This window comes from Anabrus simplex, chromosome 10 (genome assembly GCF_040414725.1).
Source record: "Anabrus simplex isolate iqAnaSimp1 chromosome 10, ASM4041472v1, whole genome shotgun sequence".
Lineage (NCBI taxonomy): Eukaryota > Metazoa > Arthropoda > Insecta > Orthoptera > Tettigoniidae > Anabrus > Anabrus simplex.
This window is the reverse complement of record NC_090274.1, coordinates 108,332,988-108,356,866: the sequence shown is the minus strand read 5'-3', so window position 1 is coordinate 108,356,866 and position 23,879 is coordinate 108,332,988. Positions and strand designations below refer to the sequence as shown.

Here is a 23,879-nt window from a genome sequence, read left to right as displayed (position 1 = left end):
ACAGTTCGTATATACACACACTGAGTGCGAGTGATGTACCGTACATCTCACTAAATGTGAATGTCCAAACACGCCACCCACTTCACTGCTTCGAGTGTCCCTTCACCTGGCTCCACACCAACTCAATCGGATTCAAAACACAGTGATAAGGAGGAAGTCTCAACACCGTAGGGCTTATGACCTGCTTCCTCTGCCAGTGTGTCAATAACAAACCTGTCATACGTTTTCGACATACTGTGAGTTTTTATCACTCGGAGTAGTTCATCTTTCACCATATCTTTCCCGTAGGTAAGACATTTTGCCTCCATCCACGCGATAATGTCATCCTTACGCCACGATCTGGTGGGAATACGATCTAACTTAGTCATTGTCCATAACAATCACACTGTTCGGTTCAAGCAGGGGTAAAATTTTCTTAAACCATGCAGTAAAAACTTCACCCGTCATCTCCCCATAAAAATCATTCGTTTTCTTCGATTCCATAATAAATTCTCCACCCTCTAAAAATCCATCGTCACTTCCTATGTGCAATAAAATCAGTCGTCTTCCCTTTCCTGTCGGATTTTTTAGACCTGTACTTAATCCTGCTTTGAATGCCTGTTCCTTACTCTTTATCTTTATCTTTATATTTACCCACACTTTGGAAGGGATATGTCCTTCGTTTACCCACGTTTCATCCAAATAATACAATTTTCACCCAGCTTGCCTAAATGCACGAATTTTCCTCAAATAATCCCGCCAAAGCAGTATATCTTCTCGATCAAAAACAAGGTTTTTCCTATTTCTTTTAACAAATTGGAAACCTATTTCCCGAAGAAACTTGTAAAATGTTGTTCTTTTAAAATTGGGTAATTGGGGATCATCATTCACAAAATCCATTATTTTTTCCACTGTTGGCTGTTCGTTTCTCTCGAAGAACTGATGTACTTTACGTCGCACAGCACTTCCAACAAATTCATCGCATTGAATCTCTAACACAGGTTTCTGGCGCTTCTTCGATTTCTCAGGTGTTTTTACCAATCCTTGGTGCAGTCGTTCGCAGCGCGCGGAATTAATGCTCCACTCTGAAACACCAGTGAACTCGGATGTCAACTTCACAATACCCTTTAAAGCTAAAGTGGGATATTTCTCATAAAATTTCTGAAACACATTGAATACAATTGTCTTCTCGCCACTTTTCAAAGGGTTCCCTTTGCGATGCTTAACGAACTCAACTCGGTGATCCATATTACACAAGAACAAGTAATGTTACAGTCACTCACTGTATCTGCTTGCTTCCATGCTCACAGCTTAACAAATGGCGGTCAAGCACGAGCGCATGCGTCCCTGGCGCTCTTCGAATTGAAATGCTTGTTTATATTAAAGAACAAAGAATATAAATCGTTTTTTGTATATTTTTCTGATTTAAATTATTTGAGGAATTATATTTCGGACATTTTGCCTGTATGATCACATTCGCCGTGATGTGGCTAACGAACTATTTTTATGTCTCCGCATAGGTGTCCCGCGGCAGCACTAACCAATAAACGTTAACCCAACCACGTGCAGACCTCTCTTCGAGCACGTGCTCATGTTTACACCACGACTGGTTCTGTAGTGCATGATACCCGTTCCTAACATTACCTAGATTTTTCCAGCCCACATCCCTGCATGTGCTATACACAAAATGTCACGTGTTATATGTAGGCAACTTACTGTTTCCGCACATGTTCTTTTCCCCCACACCACTATTATAACCCGTCACCACATCTACCGGGTAACATGCTGGCCATTTAGACAGCCCGATACTCCTTTCCAATTCCCCCCCAGTGGTCTCTTTCTCTTCTCAGAATTAACAGCATGTCCGAAGCAGATCCAGCATCAAGACATTTGGCCTCCTTTTTTTTTTTCGAAAACGAAAATGTATTGACCTAAACCCTTTTACACGAGCTACTGTTGAGTATCCCCAACAGGTACATTGAAGCTCGTTGGAATCTGCTGGACGCAGAGTCTGTTCTCTCCTTGTAAGATCGAAGACTGTAATTTTCCTTTGTCACATTATTATTAACAGACAGGAATTATAGATAACGCATAGGGCCTGCTTCTTTTACAAATAGAGTAACGTAAATGCCGTGCATTGATTGTCGGAGATTTGAGAGGTGGAGACGATATCCACCCCTCTTTTAAGTTCTCATACTCTATCTGTCATTTTGTTTGGACTAAATAAAGCCACAAACTGCTAACCCATTTTCAGAATAATAATAATAATAATAATAATAATAATAATAATAATAATAATAATAATAATAATAATAATAATAATAATAATAATAATATCCGCCTCTGTCGTGTAGTCGTTGGTGTGACTAACTGCCACCCCCGGAGGCCCGGGCTCGATTCCCGGCTCTGCCACGAAATTTGAAAAGTGGTACGAGGGCCGTAGCCATCCTCGAAGTGGTTTTCCATGGTTTCCCCACTTCTCCTGTGAAATGCCGGGATGGTACCTAAGTTAAGGCCACGGCCGCTTCCTTCGTCTCCCCTCTATATCCCTTCCATTCTCCATTCTAGGTGGGATCCCTCGCTGAGTCGGAGGGAAAAAACCAACCATGGAGGGTAAACAGATTAAGAAAGAAATAATTACTACTACTACTACTGTCATTCAACGTCATCTCTGCCCTAACCGCTCAGAACATACCGCTTAGCCTAGTAGCTCGTCTCCTTACTCACAAATCTTCCCATCCCAAAGTTTGCAGGATTTTCCTAACACCACTCGTTTGTCGGGAATCATCCAGAACAAATCATGCTGCTTTACTTTGGATCTTTCCCATTTCTCAAAGCTGAAGGAAAGAGATTAATATTAGTGAAGTAACTTTTCTGAATAATAATAATAATAATAATAATAATAATAATAATAATAATAATAATAATAATAATAATAATAATAATAATAATAAAGACGGGACTTAGGATCTCGAAAGAGAAGATTAAGTTCATGATGAATGACTAACATGGTCCAAATTTCCTTGAAACAGAAACTGGACAGATTCAGAGGGTTAAAAACTTCAAATATCTAGGTGAAATCATACAAGAAAACGGACCAGAGAAAGCTCCTGTAACGATCGTATCTCAAAAAATGGAGAGCGTTTATAGACTAACTAAAAACATCTACAACAAGAAATGCATCTCCTGGACTGTATAATACAGTAGTAGAAACAGAATGCCTGTATACCAGCGAATGCCTCTCAATGAAGCTGGAGATCACAGAAAGAAGAATACTACGGAAAATCTCGCGCCCAATCCAGTCTGGAAACTTCATAATAACAATGAAGTCTACAAAAATGTGGAGAAGATTTCAAAGACCATGAAAAAGAGTTTATCATTTCTCGGACATTTGTAGAGTATGGACAAAACTAGACTTACCAAACAGTTATTCGACTACGTGTGGAACGAGAAGACAACGATTAAGGAAGTTCGTAAAGATCTAGAGAAGTCAAACATCCAGGAAATTCAGATGTTACACAGGAAAACATTTCCGACCAGGATTCAACATTTGAAAGAATTTCAACTCGAAAGAAGTGCAAAGATGGGAAGAACCTGGACGAATGAACAGCATAGTGCCCATATGAAGGAGTAGTGGAGGAAGAGGAAACTTCAGACCAGAGGCTAGCCCGGTGCGACCGGGCTGGCGTGACGTAAATGTGAGCAGCTTACGGAACAAGCGTAACGTCACGGTCAAGCGAGAGAGCATTGACGTTCGATTGTGATTACGAAACTCTCCTCCACTATTCAGCAAATGCTGACTGCGGCACAATATTTAAAATAACACGCTATAATCGAAAAAAGAAACTGACCTTTTGAAGATATTCCAGTTCGATTTCTACTGCTCTGGATATAAACAGCCAGTTTTATTTTCTTACATTTATTCATTCAAAGAAAACTGGCACGTTATAATTTGTTTCTTACAATCTACAAAGGTACAGGGTTGAAGCGTACGCGCTACTATTTACAATTCCTTCGATGGACATGACAGTATTTCCATTTTTATAAAACGTAAAATTTATGTTATTCATTAAGCAAAAAGTAATATAATTACATAATTAAACAAGTTTACTGCTTGATTTTGCACAGTGTTGTGTGACTTTCTCTGTTCAAAGATATGAGCTTCATTGACGTTTCCTATTGAACTGAGATCACAGAGATGAGATGTCTATTAGGTTCCACCTATTCAATACTAATTACGTATTGATGTTACTAATAACTTTCATTCAACTTGGGACCGGTTTCGACACGTAAAATGTCATCATCAGCCATAAAATCAATCACAAAATATATAAGCAAAGACATAATATCAAAAGTATTGTGGATACATATTGAAATATGATCACCTATAAGTGTGAATGGGCGGTTAAAGATTTTTAATGATCATATTTCAATATGTATCCACAATAGTTTTGATTATTATGTCTTTGCTTATATAATTGTGATTCATTTTATGGCTGATGACATTTTATGTGTCGAAACCGGTCCCAAGTTGAATAAAAGTTATTAGTAAAATCAACGTCCGCCTCTGTGGTGTAGTGGTTAGCGTGATTAGCTGCCACCCCCGGAGGTCCGGGTTCGATTCCCGGCTCTGCCACGAAAGTTTGAAAAGTGGTACGAGGGCTGGAACGGGGTCCACTCAGCCTCGGGAGGTCAACTGAGTAGAGGTGGGTTCGATTCCCACCTCAGCCATCCTGGAAGTGGTTTTCCGTGGTTTCCCACTTCTCCTCCAGGCAAATGCCGGGATGGTACCTAACTTAAGGCCACGGCCGCTTCCTTCCCTCTTCCTTGCCTGTCCCATCCAATCGCCCCATCCCTCCACAAGGCCCCTGTTCAGCATAGCAGGTGAGGCCACCTGGGCGAGGGACTGGTCATTCTCCCCAGTTGTATCCCCCGACCCAAAGTCTGAAACTCCAGTACACTGCCCCTGAGGCGGTAGAGGTGGGATCCCTCGCTTAGTCCGAGGGGAAAACTGACCCTGGAGTATAAACAGATTAAGAAGAAGAAGAAGAAGAAGAAGTAAAATCAACACGTAATTAGTATTGAATAGGTGGAACATAATAGATATATCGTCATCTGTGACTTTCTCTGTTCCCCGAATTTCTGAAAACGGTATTTAAATTTAACAGGCGTCCGAGGATAACATAAACTCGCCTCTAAATGGGGAGGAAGTTTCATGACGAGTGTGGACGCAGATAATTATTTACTATCCAAGATTAAAGTACAACAATGTAAATATGTTTACCAGATAGATGTACAGTATGCCTTAAAATAAACAACGTGACGTTAATCCTGGTGAGCGTGATTGGATTCTTGGTGAGTTTATCAGATAATTTAAAACCAAACAACCACAAACCACAGGTTATCCACCGTAACTGCGTATCATATTAGCAATGTTTCTAAAGCACCTCTTAAAATTGAAGTAAAAATTGTAATTCATGACATGAAAATGAAAACCTACAACCTGTTTTCCAGTCTTTGACGGGGTCAGGGATGTAATGAATGAACCATATACACATACAGGCTATTATTACAATGGGGTCGCCACTCCCAAGGTGATTATTAATGACTGATAAATGCTATGAAATGATAATGGATAGTGTTGCTGGAATGAAAGATGACAGGGAAAACCGCAGTACCCGGAGAAAAATCTGTCCCGCCTCCGCTTTGTCCAGCACAAATCTCACATGGAGTGACCGGGATTTGAACCACGATATCCAGCGGTGAGAGGCCGACGCGCTGCCGTCTGAAATGGAGGCTCGTAATTCATTACGTACATTATAAAAATATTTGAGGATGTAGGCCTAACTCTATTGTATGCGGTTAAAATACTGTACATAAGATGCAATGAACATAAATTAATTATTTCTTACAACATAACTTGAAAATGACGTGGATTTCTGCCTCCATTTCTAATTCAGGTATCGCCGCAGTGATCGAGGGTGACTGGGAGAACTTCGCCTAACCTTCACGTCCTGTGACGTAGCCACAACATCACTGTGGTTGAAAAACATGCGCTCATCGCCCACTTACAGCGCAGGGGGCCCAGCGTGAGCACCTCTGCTTCAGACAAAGAAAAAATAAAATTGTAGCGTGATCCTAAGTGGTCAATTCGCAAATCATAAAAAGAATAATATTGATTTTTACGTCCACTAACTATTTTTACGGTTTTCGGAGACGCCGAGGTGCCGAGAGTTTATCCCGCAGAGGTTTCCTTACGTGCCAGTAAATCTACCGACATGAGGCTGACGTAGTGGTTATCTAGATTGTTTTAAGGCTGTCTAACTGCTGAGCTGGGACATACATTTCAAATGGCGGGCGAGAGGAAATACTTAGAAATGCTTCCGCTATCAGACACCTACAAACGTCAGCAACGAATCGTGTATGGTAGAACTTCAAAAGACAATGCAACACTTAAATATTCACTTTCAATACGACAAGGAAGTGGCTCATGTGGGAACTTTCTTCCTTCCTGAGTGGGAACAGGAACCTCATCGCGCCGTTTGTTTGCAACTTGATTAACACATCTTGATCATGAACGTCAAGGGAAAGTTAGAACACAGACATGTCACTTTTATTGAGACAAACACATACTCTCGGTCTAAATCTAGACATTAAAATAATAATAATAATAATAATAATAATAATAATAATAATAATAATAATTTTCTTCTCGCGAATGAGTCACTTAGGACCACGCAGAATCAACATTAGTTGAGCTGTCCTACTTGCCGAACAGTTCTTCATTTTCATCAATATTGTTGTGATTTCTGTTCCTCCCAGAAGTATGTCGTGTTGGGTTCTTCTCGTCTTGGCCTCAGGGGCTCTGAACTTTGGAGCGTGGGTTGGCGACCACGAGGCCCTCAGCTGAGTCCTGGCATTGCTTCCACTTACTTGTGCCAGACTCCTCACTTTCATCTGTCCTATCCGACCTCTCTTGGTCAACTCTTGTTCTTTTCCGACCCCGACGCTATTAGGTTTGCGAGGGCTAGGGAGTCTTTCATTTTCACGCCCTTCGTGGCCCTTGCCTTTCTTTGTCCGATATCTTCATTTTTCGAAGTGTCGGACCCCTTTCATTTTTTCTCTCTGATTAGTGTTATATAGAGGATGGTTGCCTAGTTGTACTTCCTCTTAAAACAATAATCACCACCACCACCACCACCATCTTCTCGTCTTCCTCAATCCCCTTGTGTGAACAATTTTTCCGATTATATTCCTATCCTACAGATTTGGTGGTGGTACTAATTCAGCGAGGTCTTTCTCTACTCCAATTTGATCTCGTAGGTTTGATTTGCAAAAATGTGTGTATTTGATAAGTAACTGTTGATATTCATTGTTTCCAAATTGAATTCGTCGCAGTCTCATTGAATCAGTAAGTTTAGACATTTTAAAATTATTTCCGAGTTGGGTTTGGGATAATATACTCCATTTTTAATTCTTGCCCCTAAGATTGTTCTCATGATTTTCCTTTCTTTAATCTCTTTTAAACTTTTATGATATAAACTGAGCGTTTCTGAAGCATAAAGAGCTTCAGGTTTGATAACATGACGTTTACTGTTCCAGAACAAGCATTTTTGTTATTAACATTCTTTGTGTGGTGAAAAACAATTTCCATTTTCTGAATTCTTGAAGCTACTGATTTATTTTCATTTCCATTTTCAGTGATGCATTCACCTAAGCATTTCACTCTTGCAATTTCATTCGTATCAATGGTAAGTTCAGGTGGAGCAGTTTTGATATTTGTCATTACTACTACTACTGTGTGTGTCATCAGTCCATAGACTGGTTTGATGCAGCCGTCCATCCCACCCTATCCTGTCCTAACCTTTTCATTTCTACGCAAGTACTGCATCCTACATCTGCTCGTCATATTCATACCTTGGTCTACCCCTACTGTTCTTACCACCTACACTTCCCTCAAAATTCACCTGAATAACTCCTGGGTGTCTTAAGATGTGACCTATTATTCCATCTCTTCTTCTCATCAAATTTCATCAAATCGACCTTCTTTCACCAATATTCAGTATCTCTTCATTCGTGATTCGATCTATCCATCGCACCTTCAGCATTCTTCTGTAACACCCCATTTCAAAAGCTTCTGTTCTCTTTCTTTCTGAGCTAGTTATCGTCCGTGGTTCACTTCCATACTAATACCACGCTCCAGACGAGAGTCTTCAAAAATATTCGAAGTGACCAACTTTCTTTGTTTTTGCTATAGCTCATTCCACGTTAAGAAAACAGTGCTGCTCTTATGGACCTACAAGGAGTGAACACACCCCCTCTGAGACACCCATAATTCCTCGTGATTAAGGGATATTATACTGTACTTTGTAATGTATTATGAAAGACAGATAAAAAGGATGAGGCATTTTTGCCATTGAGTTATCAAAATAAATACACAACATTTTCGTTTTCATAAATATATTCGTAGGGAGGAAGCGCAATGGCAGGAACAGCCATCGCTTCGTTGCCTTCCTTCATTTTCCTTGTTCTGTGTTGCTCTGGTACAAGCCTCACTCTGAGAACCGCCGGCAACTCACTTCTGTAGTGAAGTCATCTACACTGCGTGTGTGTTTTATAGCTTTAAATCACGGTGTACTTGTCTTGTGTTGAGTGAGAGTTGGTCGTATATTGCATAGTATTTGTGTGTGTTCTATTATTTTCGTACTGTACAAAAGTTGTTACTGAACATGTTTGTGTTGTGGTGTGAGCGATACGTCATGGCATAACTTGTACTGATAAAAGAATTTGCCGTTTATTTTATTTGTGCTTGGTTTTGTTATTTAGCTTTTCTTTCTTAAGTGCATTTTAATTTTACTACTTTTTTTACGACCGCATTTAATTATTACTGTTGTTTTTGTGAGCGATACAACAACACGGTGGTACCCCGCGTTGCCTGGGGAAATTTATTAAATGCATCCCTCACTCCTCGAGCCCATAATTTTTTTTAATTTATTTTCTCCCCCAATTTGCCTTACACTTCAATGCGGCGCGTTTTTTGTGCCGAAGTTTATCTCCGATTCTGTCCAAAGCAAAAATAGCTCCTGTAAATCCCCCGTCGTATTTAATTCATAAAACTAATTTGCTGCTTTGTTTCTTCCGCTTTTTATCTTGAACTTAAATATTGAATTTCACACATTTATGTGCCGCCGTTTTTCCGTGATGGTGTTGAGCAGAGCCGCTCGATGTGGCAACCATGTTATCAAAAGAGCAATACTGTTTTCTTAACATGGAATTAACTTATGCCCACCGAACAAGCTGGCCGTGCGGTTAGGAGGGCGCAGCTGTGAGCTTGCATCCGGGAAATAGTGGGTTCGAATCCCACTGTCGACAGCCCTTCAGATGGTTTTCCGTGGTTTCCCATTTTCACACCAGGCTGTACATTAATTAAGGCCATGGCCGCTTCCTTCCCATTCTTAGACCTTTCCTATCCCATCGTCGCCATAAGACCTATCTGTGTCGGTGCGACGTAAAGCAAATAGCAAAAAAAAGAACTTATGCCCTCCTTATTTCTGCCATCATTATTAATTGGGCAACTTTTAGTGATACATGGGCTCCCTAGTGCTGAATCGGTCGACCTCGGGTAACTTCGAGATTCGTATTGGCAATCTTTGAATCACAAACTGTGAATCGCTTATGCATCGCTGTAAGACATCTGGCGTACACTTTACGTACTAGTACTGTTGTTCACACAGCAAAGCCAAACTATAAAATGCATGCTAGGAACAAGATTCGCATCGATAAATGTTATATAATGTTATACAGGGTGATTAATTTAAAAGTTCAGAGCGGAGTGCCGAGGATTAGGCGCGCTGGGAAGCGGAGACAGCGAGCGCAGTGCCCGCCATGACAAGCAGGCATAGTCGGCTCAAAGAAGCGGCATGATTACGCCTATAGAAACTAGACGAAACTGAACTCACCGGCTACATAGATGCTCTGGACTAATAAGTAAATGAATGAACAAATAAATCAACTGAACTCACCAGTACCGTAATAAATAAATAAACAAATAAATAAATCAACTAGGAAATTAAACTGAGCTCACCAGTATTTACAGACGATACTGAAAGTGGTCTCCTTCAGCTGCAATGCAAGCTTCACATCTTGTAATGAGATTTCGGAACACACTTTGTATTTCATGGACACCGATAGAACGCACAATGTTCCTAATTTCAATTTTTAATTCTTCTGCAGTTGAGTATTATTCCTGTAAACTTTCCCCTTAGATAAAAATCGCATGTGCTTAAATCAGGAGAACGGGGGGGGGGAATAAGCCTTTGCTGATGATCTGATCATCGAACATTTCCCGTAACCGTCGCATACAGCAAGCGCCGTATGGGCCGTTCCACTATCCTGCTGGAAATAGCCGTACCTTTTCTCTTCTTCAGTCAGTTCAGCAAAAAATGGTTGCAGAATGTTGTGAATATAACGGTCAGAAGTAATCGTGTCCTGAAAAAATATCGGACCGATAATTCGTCGGCCACTGATAGCGCACCACACACCCACCTTCACATCGTGCAGAAGTCTCGGCTGTAAAATGTGCACGTTGTCTCTATCCCAGATTCTATTGTTCTGTGAATTGATATATCCGCTCAAATGAATCCATGCTTCGTCGCTCATAAAAAGAAAGTTCGGATCCACAATACCGTCGTGGACACTATTGATTAGCCAATTGAAATCTGTAGGCAGTATGTTAGGGACTGAATGAGTCCGATAAGATCGTAAATGAAACAATTTTGTTGCATTACCAAGAAGGTGAAATACCACTTTCCTGAGCTACTCTGACCTGGAGTCTTGCCTGTATATCTTCTAACCTCTCCCGTGTGAGAGCTGTTCTCTTTCGCTTCTTTGATTTTTTTTATTGATTCCGGAACCAGTACTACGCTACTTGTAAACGAGCTGATGCACGTAATGTTTTGATGGTACTGTCGCACCGGGAAATTGTCTACGGAATTTTCGAAGGCACCTTTTAACTGGTTTCTTCTTCTTGTGCAAATACACTCGACTAAAAATATTCTTGCTCTATAGTGTATTTAACCATCGTGATAACCTCACAAGTCCCAGGGAACTGAGGGACACAGTGCTAAACAGCTGCGCGCTGACAGTGAACACTTGTTATCTCGCCAGTGTTGACACAAGCCATATGGCGCTCGCTCGGGAATTCCCACGGCATGCGAGCAGAAGTCTGAACTCTTAAATTATTCTCCCTGTATAATGTATCTGACTCAGCTGCTGGCTTAAGATAATAAAGGTTTAGAACATTCACATCGATCGATCATATTATCGATTCAATTCAGATTTAATTTCCATTCAGTTGGCAGTATTACGGGAAGCGGGAGAGCTCCCTCCTTACTCCTCACGCCGTTAACAGCTAATATCACTAAAAGTTGCGCGAATATTTGTTGTTTGTTTATAATTTGACGTACGTTGCACCGACACAGATACATCTTATAGTTACGATGGGGTGGGAAACGTCTAGTAGTGGGGGAGGAAACGGCCGTGACCTTAAAGTACAGTCGCAGTATTTTGCCTGGTGTGAAAATGGGAAACCACAGAAAACCATCTTCAGGACTACCGACAGGGGGGTACGAAACCACTATCTCCCGGGTGCAAGCTCAAAACTGCGCACCCATAACAGCACGGCCAACTAACCCGATGATTACTCATTTTACTACCTAAGTAATAAGATTCATCTATTTCCTTTAAGACTTCATTTCCTAATCTAATATTTCCCGCGTCACCTGACTTTGTTCGACTCCACTCTTTAGTTTTATGTTGGATTTCATACGTACAATATTAATATTGTATGCTTTGGATAATTACAACTAGAAATTACTGGCTTTATGTTTCGCTATCATTTTATTGTTAGAACACCACGTCACTTGCGTGAATTTACTCCCATATTATACCTGTCGCTCTCAACACCACTTAACGTGAAAATGTAGTTGCTAAAGATATCGTAACGGTACTAACTCCCTTTCCCCTGTGAGTCGGGGCGTTAGAATAACACCCAGGGTATACCCTGCCTGTCGTAAGAGGCGACTAAACGGGGCCCCAGGTGCTCTCAACTTGAGACCGTGGGTTGGCGATCACGGGGCCCTTAGCTGAGTCCTGGCATTGCTTTCACTTACTTGTGCCAGGCTCCTCACTTACATCTATCCTATCCGACCTCCCTTGGTCAACTCTTGTTTTTTCCCCGACTCCGACGGTATTAGAGCACTCGAGGCCTAGGGTGTCTTTCGTTTCCTCGCCCTTCGTGGCTCTTGCCTTTCTCTGGCACCTTAATTTTTCAAAGTGTCGGATTCCTTCCATTTTTTCTCTCTAATTAGTGTTGTATAGAGGATGGTTGCCTAGTTGTACTTTCTTTTAAAACAATATTCAACGCCACCACTCCCTTTCCTTGTTAACCACGATATCTAAAGAGGAATGGCTTGTCCGACATCTGCGACAAGCATTGTTGTTGCATTACTTGACTGGCAGCTAAGGGTTACCTCACTACGGTTTTATAGGGACAAATTCTTTTTTATCTTTATTTTGCTGACAAATGTTTGAATGGTAGGAAATCAAAAAAATCAAGTTTGTCATGGAAATTTGAAACTTGGGGATTACACGCCCAATTTAAGCATTTATGCAGTTTATGTGGTTGTAAACTAATTCAGAGAGGAATTATTACCCTAAACATGTAATGGCTCGATATGTGGCAATCTCTCTGATACGAGTGCAAATGCATGGTAAGCAGTGGAATTTTGCTTGTAGTGCATTCTTACAAAAACAGTAGAGTTCATTGTTTTCATTATGCTGTAGCTTGTGAGTGTTCTATGATCACTATCAGTGAGTTTATTTTCATCTTTAAAAGTTGTCAGGTCCTGAATACTTTATAAATTACTTGCACATTGTACCATATTTTTTCAAACCACGGTACCTAACAGTTAAGGTGTCCACACCAAGATGTTTTTGATTTTTGACTGTTCTTCATCTTCTTTATCTGTTTACTCTCCAGTGCTGGTTTTTCCCTCGGACTCAGCACGGGATCCCATCTCTACCGCTTCAAGGGCAGTGTCCTGGAGCTTCAAACTCTGGGTCGGGGGACATAACTGGGGAGGAGGACCAGTACCTCGCCCAGGCGGCCTCACCTGCTATGCTGAAGAGGGGCCTCGGTGGGGGATGGGAAGGGAGAGACACGTGGGAAACCACGGAAAACCACTTCGAGGATGGCTGAGAAGGGAATCGGACCCACCTCTACTCAGTTGACCTCCCTAGGCTGAGTGGACCCCGCTCCAGCCCTCATGCTACTTTCATAATTGCGTGGCAGAGCCGGGAATCGAACCCGGGCCTCCGGGAGTGGCAGCTAATCACACTAACCACTACACCACAGAAGCGGATTTCTGACTGTTAATGAACAAAATAATGTGCTCGTTAACTTTTCGAGCATGTTGGTTTTAAAAAATCTAACTTTTGTGAATGAAACTTTTCGTGTTTTCGTTAACATTTCGGTTCGCAGCACATGCGCAAGCATGCACATTTGTAGCACGGAATACGATGCGTTCTTATTTCTTCTAAAATTTGACTATCAAATTGCAACCGAAAGTTCTAATAACTGTATTTTTATGATAATGATGATTGTTGTTTTAAGGGGCCTAACATCGAAGGTCATCGGCCCCAACGGTATTTTTAATCCCGTATGATATTCTTTTAGCTGTGTTCTAATGTAGTTTCATTTCGCTCCTCACTGAATAACCCGATCTTCCATAATCACTTGTATATCATCAAAATAATACTGTCCTAACTAGGTTAAATGAAGATTTATCTTCATTTCGTACCTTTACCAATTCCTTGATTTTGTTGTATAAAGCTTCAAACAGCTCAGGCACAACAACTGAAATTGCTTGCTTTGATACTCTAGACAAATATATATATGAAATGTCCTAGTCACCAGTCGCTAGGAATCTTAAAGTTATACCTATACCTATATATCCCGTCATTACTGCAGCCGGCTTTCCGATAATCCGTATCATTTCTTACAATTTCAGGCCCAATTATTGTTAATAAGAACTGAAAGTAATGTGCGGGCATTCTCAAGAAAATGTTGAAAGTCTCCTACTTCATGAGTTAAAAGTTCTGATATAAGTGTTCTCTCCAAACATAATTCTAAACGCCTTTCTAATATTTTTCTTTACCACACTTTGCGTCTATTTCTTCTTCTTGACCCTATGCATCGTAATGTTGTCCGGCTCCATGGCTAAATGGTTAGCGTGCTGCCTTTGGTCACAGGGGTCCCGGGTTCGATTCCCGGCACGGTCGGGAATTTTAACCATCAAAAGACGTGCACCTGGCCTCTCAGAAGCCACACGCCGTTACAAACAGCTTTTATGGTGTGGACATAATGGTGAAGAAGTTTGTTAACAAATTAATTGTTTATTAACTTCGGAGTGGGCTGGCCATTAGAGACAAGCTTGTTGTGAACAAAATGCGTTCGGTTAATGCGTTAGTCCGCAGTAGTCTATACTGGCACCACTGAGGTCATTTGGAGTACCATTTATGAACTCCTGCCGGCCCCGTGGTGTAGGGGTACCGTGCCTGCCTCTTACCCGGGGGCCCCGGGTTCGATTGCCGGCCAGGATCTGAGAGCTGGTCCGAAGTCAACTCAACGTACGTGATTACAATCGAGGAGCTACCTGACCATAAGGTGGCAGCCCGGTATAGAAGGCCAAGAATAACAGTGAGAGGATTCGAAGTGCTGACCACTCGACACTTTGTAATATGCAGACCTTCGGGCTGAGCAGCGATCGCTTGGTAGACCAAGGCCCTTCGGGGCTGTTTGGTTTGTTTTTCATGTGCTTGTGGATACGATCTGAAGACTGTTTAACCAATCATTTTTAATAATAATGTTACTGGCTTTACGTCACACTAACAACTTTTACGGTTTTCGGAGAGGCCGAGGTGCCGGAATTTAGTTCGGCAGGCGTTCTTTTACGTGTCCGTAAATCTACCGACACGAGGCTGTCGTTTTTTAGCACCTTCAAGTACCACCGGACTGAGCCAGGATCGAACCTGCCAAGTTAGGGCCAGAAGGCCAGCGCCTAAACAGGCTGAGCCACTCAGCCCGGCTACCAATCATGTTTAACGGGCTGACTTCGACCTGGAAGACATGATGATGATGCCGCTTGTTGTTTAAAGGGGCCTAACATCTAGGTCATCGGCCCCTAATGGTACGAAATGACAAATTAAAAGTCCAAAATCCTCCAGTGACCAGAATTCAAAACGTGAGGACGAAGAATGAATGGATGGATATGAATTTAAAACAATGAATGGACCCGACCCGCAATGCCCCCACATTCACAGAAACTGACGTAAAACAATAGTATTACTGACCAAGGGACTGCTAAAGCACAATATATGAATCGATGATGCTTGCAGTCTAAAGGGGTCCAAAACCCAAGTCATCGGCCCCTCATAATGGTACTTATCGCTAGGAAAGTAGAACCATGGTATTTGTCATGGTGCGGTACTACAGTAGAAGTCTGATAGTCCGGCACGTTCGGGACCGGCCAGGTGCCGGATTACCGAAAATGCCGGACTATCAGGCGGTACCTCTTACTACGATATAGGTTAAGGCGTACAGCGAAAACAGCTGTAACACGGCGTTTTGCAGTAAAATGTTGATCAGCAGAATCATTAGTTTAATAACACCCCTCTTTTCAAACGCGGTGTTTCTTATTGCCATTCGATAATAATGCTGGAGTTCATCGATGTTTTTATCTGTAAGTCTTCCTTTAACATTTAGAGTCTTTATGTCTACAACTTCTCTTCCTTCTGTCCGCTTCAGTTTTTGAAGGCATGTTCCCTTCCGTTTTTGAACGTGGCCCATACATTCAATTTTTGAAATTATTTTTTATCATATGGTTGGCTTTCCAGTACTCAGTATAGCACACAGCCTTCTAGACTGAATATTTCCAGAGATACTGTAGAGATATTTAAGTAAGTCAATGCATAACAAATTGATTGTATCAGATACGTTAGCACTATTAACTTTGAAATAATAAAAAGTACACTTCGATTGGATTCGACAAATAATGCATCAAATTGTTCACGAGAGATCATTATTAAGAGATAATAACATTTAAAAAATTCTGGAATGGTGTCGGACCATCGGGCGTTCCGGACTGTTGGATGCCGGACTAATGGAATTCTACTGCAATCAAGAGTAGCTTAGACTCGCGGTATTCCACACATTATGGTACTACTCACAGGTAATGGAATTCGCACATGCGATACAGACCTATGGTGTTTCGTACATTGCGGCGCCATTTACAGGCAACGCAAACCTATGGTGTTCAGCACATGTGTACTAACCACAGGGACTCGTACTATCCCGTGGTGTTCCTCATATAGTGGTACTAATCACAGATACTGTAAAAGCCGACCAGTGCACTCTTAAGTGGGGGGGGGGCTGACCGCACGGTGCTCCTGCGTGCTACTAATCACAGACCTATCTGGTACCTAACATAGTGGTACTACTCCATGTCAACTACAATATGTGATTTCTCGTACCCGACTCACGTGTATGTGCAAGAATGAGATTTAATTAGTTCTTTCTTTCTTAATCTGCTTACCCTCCAGGGTCGGTTTTTCCCTTGGAGTCAGCGAGGGATCCACCTCTACCGCCTCAAGGGCAGTGTCCTGGAACTTCAGACTCTGGGTCAGGCGATACAACTGGGAAGGATGACCAGTACCTCGCCCAGGCGGCCTCACCTGCTATGCTGAACGGGGGCCTTGCGGGGGGATTGGAAGACTGGAAGGGACAGACAAGAAAGAGGGAAGGAAGCGGCCGTGGCCTTAAGTTAGGTACCCGGCATTTGCCTGGGAGAAGTGGGAAACCACGGAAAACCACTTCCAGGATGGCTGAGGTGGGAATCGAACCCAGCTCTACTCAGTTGACCTTCCGAGGCTGAGTAGACCCCGTTCCAGCCCTCGTACCACTTTTTAAATTTCGTGGCAGAGCCGAGAATCGAACCCGGGCCTCCGGGGGGTGGCAGGTAATCACATTAACCACTACACCACAGAGGCGGGATTTAATTAGTTAACCATTCTAATTACCTTCTTAATTCCAAATAATATGTTAATCATTTTTGTTATGTACGAACATTCTTATTAACTGACTGGTAGCAATGATTTTAATTACTTCACTACCAGCTCTATGTTGTACTTCATGTTTTTAATCTCTGTCAACACGATTGTGTATTTTTCTCTTTGCCATGATGAACATTCTTATGTTTTCACACTAGTTTTAAGCCTATTTGACTTTCTATAATGTAAATGTCGAATCTTAGGGTACGGTACCATATATTTTAAGGACACTGGGTTCGGGGACCTGACCTAACTTTAGGCTAAGATTTATTTAGGCTGTGATGCTTACGACAGTTAAGCGAAACTTGTCCCAACTTGCAACACCTGTTGTAATGTTTATATCCTAAATATAAGGAAATCTAAGTATTGGAAAGGTGGTGTAAATTATTATTCTTATTTTAATGTTCATATCTGATGTCCAATACGGTCTACAATGAGATTTATTACTTGTAATGACAAGTCTTGCATGCGTGCACCACACACTCACAACCACCTTCATGGTGTTGTTCTATCATAATTTTGTAACTATACTCCCCCTTCCCCCACCCAATGGAATTACCGTGTTTTATTCCGGCTGAAACGCTACGGATTAACACTCGAGGTACCGGTATACGAGAATGCTCACTTTCTAGATGTTTTAGTCATCTCGTACGCATCATCTTTAATTTGTTTCTAACAACTCATAAGCGTTTTAAAATCTATTCGATGATAGCAGTTTTAAGTGTAAGAAAAACGAGATTATCAGCGAACATTAATTTAAGGAGGAAGTGTTTCGATCCCTAGAACATGAAGGTATCAGCTAAATAAAGTAAGATAGGCCTACGTTCGGCGGGATTTTGGAAGCCTCGTCGTGGCCTAGGAAATGTTTTATATGTTTGTGAGGTTCACCCTCTTTCACTAGGCCTTTCTATTATTGTGATAAATAATATTAATCGTAATGCTGTTAGAGGGAGAAGGGAACAAGCTAGGTCAGACAAGGAAACTGATAGGAAGAGATAAGTATCGCTCGCTGCACTTATTAAACGTCCACTAGAGACGTGATGACTTGCTATCAACAAATCACTCAGGTTATTGTCGTTTTTGAGAGTAAAAGTAAAATACTGCAAGAAACACTACGGTGCGGCACTCAGACCTACTTGTTAATACGGCAAAAAGAGATACGCAATTATTTCTTTGAACACGCACGTAAATGATTTTCCTCTTAATAAACAAGAACATGCAATACAAAGAAATTTATAACCAGTTCCTCCAAGTTGAATGTCCCTCTTAGGTCAGTTAAATACGGAAGACCGAGGGACAGATTCTAAATGAATATAATAATCGGAAATGACTCTTCAGTAAACATTCATAATAGTCCTTCCTTGAGTATGAAATCACGATTTAACATACAGCACATTACCTTCATCAAGGCGAACCTTTGGTCATCTGACAGATCGACGGCTAACGGGGCCATGGTAACTCTTCAGATTTGTCACACCAAACTAACTCTCTCCAAGACACGGAACGTACGCGCACTGACACTCCAACGTGAACTTGCTGGATATTACCGCTATCTAGCGGAGAAGGTAAATAGCACTGCTTGCGAGTCGATAGTGCTGCTACCTATTGCAAGGGATATGGGATAGCATTATTATCACAAGATTCTTGGCGCACTGACGTGCTGTTTATAATTTATCAGTCTATCACTAAATAGTCTTACATTGCAGCAAGATAATAACAAGGGAACTGATAAGGATCGCAATTATTATTAGGCCTACATTTATTGCATCATGACTCCGCATCTGTCTTGAGGTTAATTTCTATGCCCGTACATCAAGAAATCAAATACTGAGCTGTTAGTGGGACGCAAAGCCAGTAATATTAACACATATTGAACTGTTAATGCATTCCAACTTGACGGTCCTCATTGTTAAAGTTGTACCGAAAATTACGTCTTAAAATTTAAAAATATGATTTTCAAATCCAGTCGGCTACAATATTTTTTTAAAGTACGGTATAAGAAAATTATTTCCCTATTATTGGCATAGGTCTGAACACTGCTCCAACACATTTAATACGTAAGTACGATAATGCCTGCCTCTGTGGTTTAATGGTTAGTGTGATTAGCTGCCATTCCCGGAGGCCCGGGTTCGATTCCCGGCTTTGCCACGAAATTTGAAAAGTGGTATGAGGGGCTGAAACAGGGTCCACTCAGCCTCGGTAGGTCAACTGAGTAGAGGGAGTTTCGATTCCCACCTCAGCCATTCTCGAAGTGGTTTTTCGTTGTTTGCTACGGTACTTAACTTAAGGCCACGGCCGCTTCCTCCCCTCTTTCTTGTCTATCCCTTCCAAGCTTCTCGTCTCCTACAAGGCGCCTGTTCAACATATCAGATGCGGTACTGGTCCTCCTTCCCACTTGTATCCACCGACCCAAAATTTCACGCTCCAGGACAGAGCGAGGGAAAAACCAACACTGGAGGGTAAACGGATTAAGAAGAAGAAGTACGATAATTCTTCATGCATAATGTGAAAGAGACATCAGGAAAACCCTGAACGGTGGCTGCGATAAGGACCCCACAGTCCGCGCGGGGCGGGGTGGCCCATGACTGTATTACAGTTGCTGAAGAGTGAATTTACATATTGATAAAGCTACAGCACACATCAACAGAGAGTTATTCCAAACTTGCCCGTCGTAGTGCAGAGCTTCTTTCGTCAGTGGGGGTACGGTAGTTACTCCTCAAAGAATGTGGGTTTCCCAATCTTTTCCAATAATAACCATCCCTTGCTGCCGCTCACAACAATCAACAAGGCTTTTGAAGTAATTAGCCAGTTCTGAGAACCCAGTAGTCAGCGAAGATGCGATAACAAAGACATCCTTCTTATCTCACCTCTACATACTGAAATTTCGAGCCTGTTTATCAGTGATGGGTTGCGAATGGACTCGCGAAGAATCGAGTCTGGGACCGTAAAACTCGAGGGTTCGAGGACGCTGGCAGCGCTATCTGCAAGCTGTGTATGGAAACAACACGATGCATAATATTGTAGGTAAGCCCGTGATGTGAATATACTCACATCACGGGTCAATAACGCACAGTGATATAATGTACAAACTAATGTTGCAATGCGGTAATGAACATCACTTTAAAGAAGTGTGTACACAGTCACCCTTCGAAACATCGTTAATCCCGAAGCATACATTCAGTACCTTACCGAAAAAATAAACCTCCGTGGCTCAGACGGCAGCGCGTCGGCCTCTCACCGCTGGATACCGTGGTTCAAATCCCGGTCACTCCATGTGAGATTTGTGCAGGACAAAGCAGAGGCGGGACAGGTTTTTCTCCGGGTACTCCGGTTTTCCCTGTCATCATTCATTCCAGCAACACTCTCCATTCTCATTTCATAGCATCTATCAGTCATTAATATATCACTTTGGGAGTGGCGACCCCATCGTACTAACAGCCTATATATGCTTCATTCATTACATTCCTGACCCGGTCAATGACTGGAAAACAGGTTGTAGGTTTTTTTTTCATTATACGGCTGGACAAAATACCGGAGGTCGAAACAATATAATTATGTTATTCTTGGATACCTCACCAAATGCCCAGAGCATTCCTTCAATCAATTGAACGTTGTGGACGTTGAACTAGGGCATGCATTGTTCTACTGCACAACAATATATACAGCCGAACATGTACATTATGCCATATTCACATGAATGTATAGGCCTACACAACAAAACCTTATTGTAACGAAAACTAAGGAACGTGTGGACACAGGTGCTTATGTACCACAATATCACCGCCGCACAGTCCGGCTCCATGGTTAAATGGTTAGCGTGCTGGCCTTTGGTCACAGGGGTCCCGGGTTCGATAAGTGACAGGCTCGCGATTTTAACCATCATTGGTTAATTTTGCTAGCACGAGGACTGGGTGTGTGTGTTGTCTTCATCATCATTTCATCCTCATTACGACGCGCAGGTCGCCTACGGAAGAGCCGAACATGTCCTCGGGCACTCCCCGCACTAAAAGCCATACGCTATTTCATTTTACTGGTGCACAGTGTGACATTTTAGAGATTTTTTTTTTTTTTGCTATTTGTTTTACGTCGCACCGACACAGATAGGTCTTATGGCGACGATGGGCTAGGATAGGCCTAGGAATGGGAAGGAAGCGACCGTGGCCTTAATTAATGTACAGCCCCAGCATTTGCCTGGTGTGAAAATGGGAAACCACGGAAAACCATCTTCAGGGCTGCCGACAGTGGGGTTCGAACCCACCATCTCCCGATTACTGGATACTGGCCGCACTTAAGCGACTGCAGCTATCGAGCTCGGTATTTTAGAGATCAGGCAGGACAAAAGTACATTTTCGACTAATCTATTTCCACATTATTATAAAGGGCATTATTTTACGCTCTTGACTTCCTTTGGCCAATACCTTAATTTTTCGAAGTTTCGGATCCCTTCCATTTTTTTCTCCCTGATTAGTGTTATATAGAGGATGATTGCCTAGTTATACTTCCTCTTAAAACAATCATCATCACCACCACCACCACCACCACCCTGGAGGAAGTGTGTAATACCTACAATGAATAGTGAAATTATGTTTCTAATCTTCACTCCGTATCTCAAGCTACCAAAGGCTGTCCTAATGGGCGATATAATACAAAAATGCAAACTCATGTCCTCATCCCGAGGTGGTGCAGCTCCTTTAAGGAAAAACCCCCATTGCACGTAAGCTGCATGAAATTCTAAAATTTCTGGAGGTACCAGGAATCGATCCCAGGCCCCCAAGGGTGGCAGCTAATAACGCTAACCGTTACGCTACAGAGACACTATAATAAACGAGTCCACCTAAACATACACAAAGGAGAGAAAGAAGAATGTCATTGTGTGACAAACTAAACGAATGGCATTTCGAAACAGATATGCTACTGTCTTAAGCTGCGTTTACACTAAGCGCAATTTCCTCGCGCAAAAATTTCGCGAGGGAATTGCGCCTAGTTGTTCAAAATCTTGGGTACTCATGCGGACGAAGTTCTTAATTGTATCATCAATGGGTTCCTGTACCATTTCTCTCATAAGGCTGTTTCCATATTGGCTTCTACCAAGGAATAATTGTTTGCTCCACCATCGTCGAGGGCGCCGATTTTTCTTCTTCCCTTTCTTGATCAAAAATGCCATTGATATGATGGAAAACGCGGCTGCAGCGGCTGGAGGGACAAAACAAGTTTCCATGTTGGCTGCAAAACCAGAACTGAAGCGTTCAGGCTTGTCGAAGGCGGCTCGCCCCACTCGCGCAATTTTTCGCTCTGAATTGCGCTCTGTTTTGGGTAGTGCGAAATTTCACTCGAAGCGAGTAAGTTTCACCCGAGTGAGTTTCGCGAGGGAGTTTCGCTAGTGTAAACGCAGCTTTACACTCGCGTGTTTCACGTTACGGTCATCATTTACTTAGCTGTTGTAATAGTACTTAATGATTGGAGTATTTATTCCGACTGCTCGGCAAAAGGTCGCAGTTACGGATCGTGACGTCACCGTGGAGACTCGAGTACTTCGCACGGGTTACTCCGAGAGGCTCGGACTCGCCAGACTCGATTCTCGCGAGTCCAAGCGTCACTCGCGCACATCACTACTGTTTATAACTCTCGGCAGTCAGTGCAGCTAAGTAGGCTTACGATGGACGGTTGAGTTGTAAATTGTTTGGTCCTAGGAACGAGATTATTTCTTAATATTGTGACGGTCAGCGTGTTTTGGTTAAATATTGGAATATGCACTTCTTGTGCGTGTGTTCGTATATTACTCTTATTATCATTGCGTCGTTGTTTTCATTGTAATAACATGCAACCTTGTAATACGAAATAAACTTATAACTTTCCTTATCAGGAAACGAGGGGCGCATTTTCAAGTATTGCGGGGGTCCCCTAGGTCAGGGGCGTAGCCAGCGAGGGGGGGGGGGGGGAGTCCTTACTAAAGAAAATAAGGAGAAACTGAAAATAAGCAAATGAAAGTCGACTAAACGAGTGTCTCTTTTAAACATTCACAGAGACATAATTGTAAAACCAACAGATCTCTTGAATCTATTCTCTAAGAAGCCTCGAGATTTGGATTTTAGATTGTAATCTGAACTTCCAATTCGTTGTAAAACTATTGACCTTGATCGTATTGTTCTTGTTCTGTATTTTGACGAAGGATTTTGTCCTGTACTGCAATCTGAATATCAACATAATTCTCTTGTAACACTCAGGCATGCGAGCACCACACACACAAAGCACCCTCATTGTGTTCCATCGGTCGATCCTGCCTACGCTACTGGTGGTGGTGGTTGTTTTAAGAGGAAGTACAACTAGGTAACCACTCTCGTTGTTGTTGTTTGAGTCATCAGTCCATAGACTGGTTTGATGCAGCTCTCCATTCCAACCAATCGTGTGCTAATCTTTTCATTCCCCGTTTTCACACCAGGCAAATGCTGGGGCTGTACCTTAATTAAGGCCACGGCCGCTTCCTTCCCACCCCTAGCCCTTTCCTATCCCATCGTCACTATAAGACCTGTCTGTGTCGGTGCGACGTAAAGCAACTACGTAACTATTGCATCCGTACTACTTAGCATATTCATACCTTGGTCTACTCCTACCGTTCTTACTGCCTACACTTCCTTCGAAAACCAACTGAACAAGTCCTGGGTGTCTTAATATGTGCTCCCCCTGTTGGTAGGGGCGGTAGAATAACACCCACGGTATCCCCTGCCTGTCGTAAA

The 23,879-nt window shown here is 42.2% G+C and overlaps 2 protein-coding genes across 3 annotated transcripts in view; both read right to left on the bottom strand.

The window, feature by feature from the left end:
* The window catches only part of LOC136882221 (uncharacterized), a 42,488-nt gene extending 41,261 nt beyond the window's left edge, over nucleotides 1-1,227 (bottom strand). Inside the window, 1 exon segment of the mRNA XM_068229489.1 lies at nucleotides 928-1,227. Coding sequence (XP_068085590.1) covers nucleotides 928-1,227 — 300 coding nt within the window.
* Nucleotides 1-23,879, bottom strand: part of LOC136882354 (SEC14-like protein 2) — a 304,617-nt gene that overhangs the window by 275,996 nt on the left and 4,742 nt on the right. The window contains exon 1 of one of the 2 annotated variants that reach the window (XM_067154958.2): nucleotides 18,545-18,697. The exons of the other annotated variant lie outside the window; for it this stretch is intronic. Within the exon in view, the coding sequence (XP_067011059.2) occupies nucleotides 18,545-18,598 (54 nt within the window). The 5' untranslated portion in view covers nucleotides 18,599-18,697. Of the gene's footprint in view, nucleotides 1-18,544; nucleotides 18,698-23,879 lie in introns of those variants that run through there. 2 annotated transcript variants of the gene reach the window in all.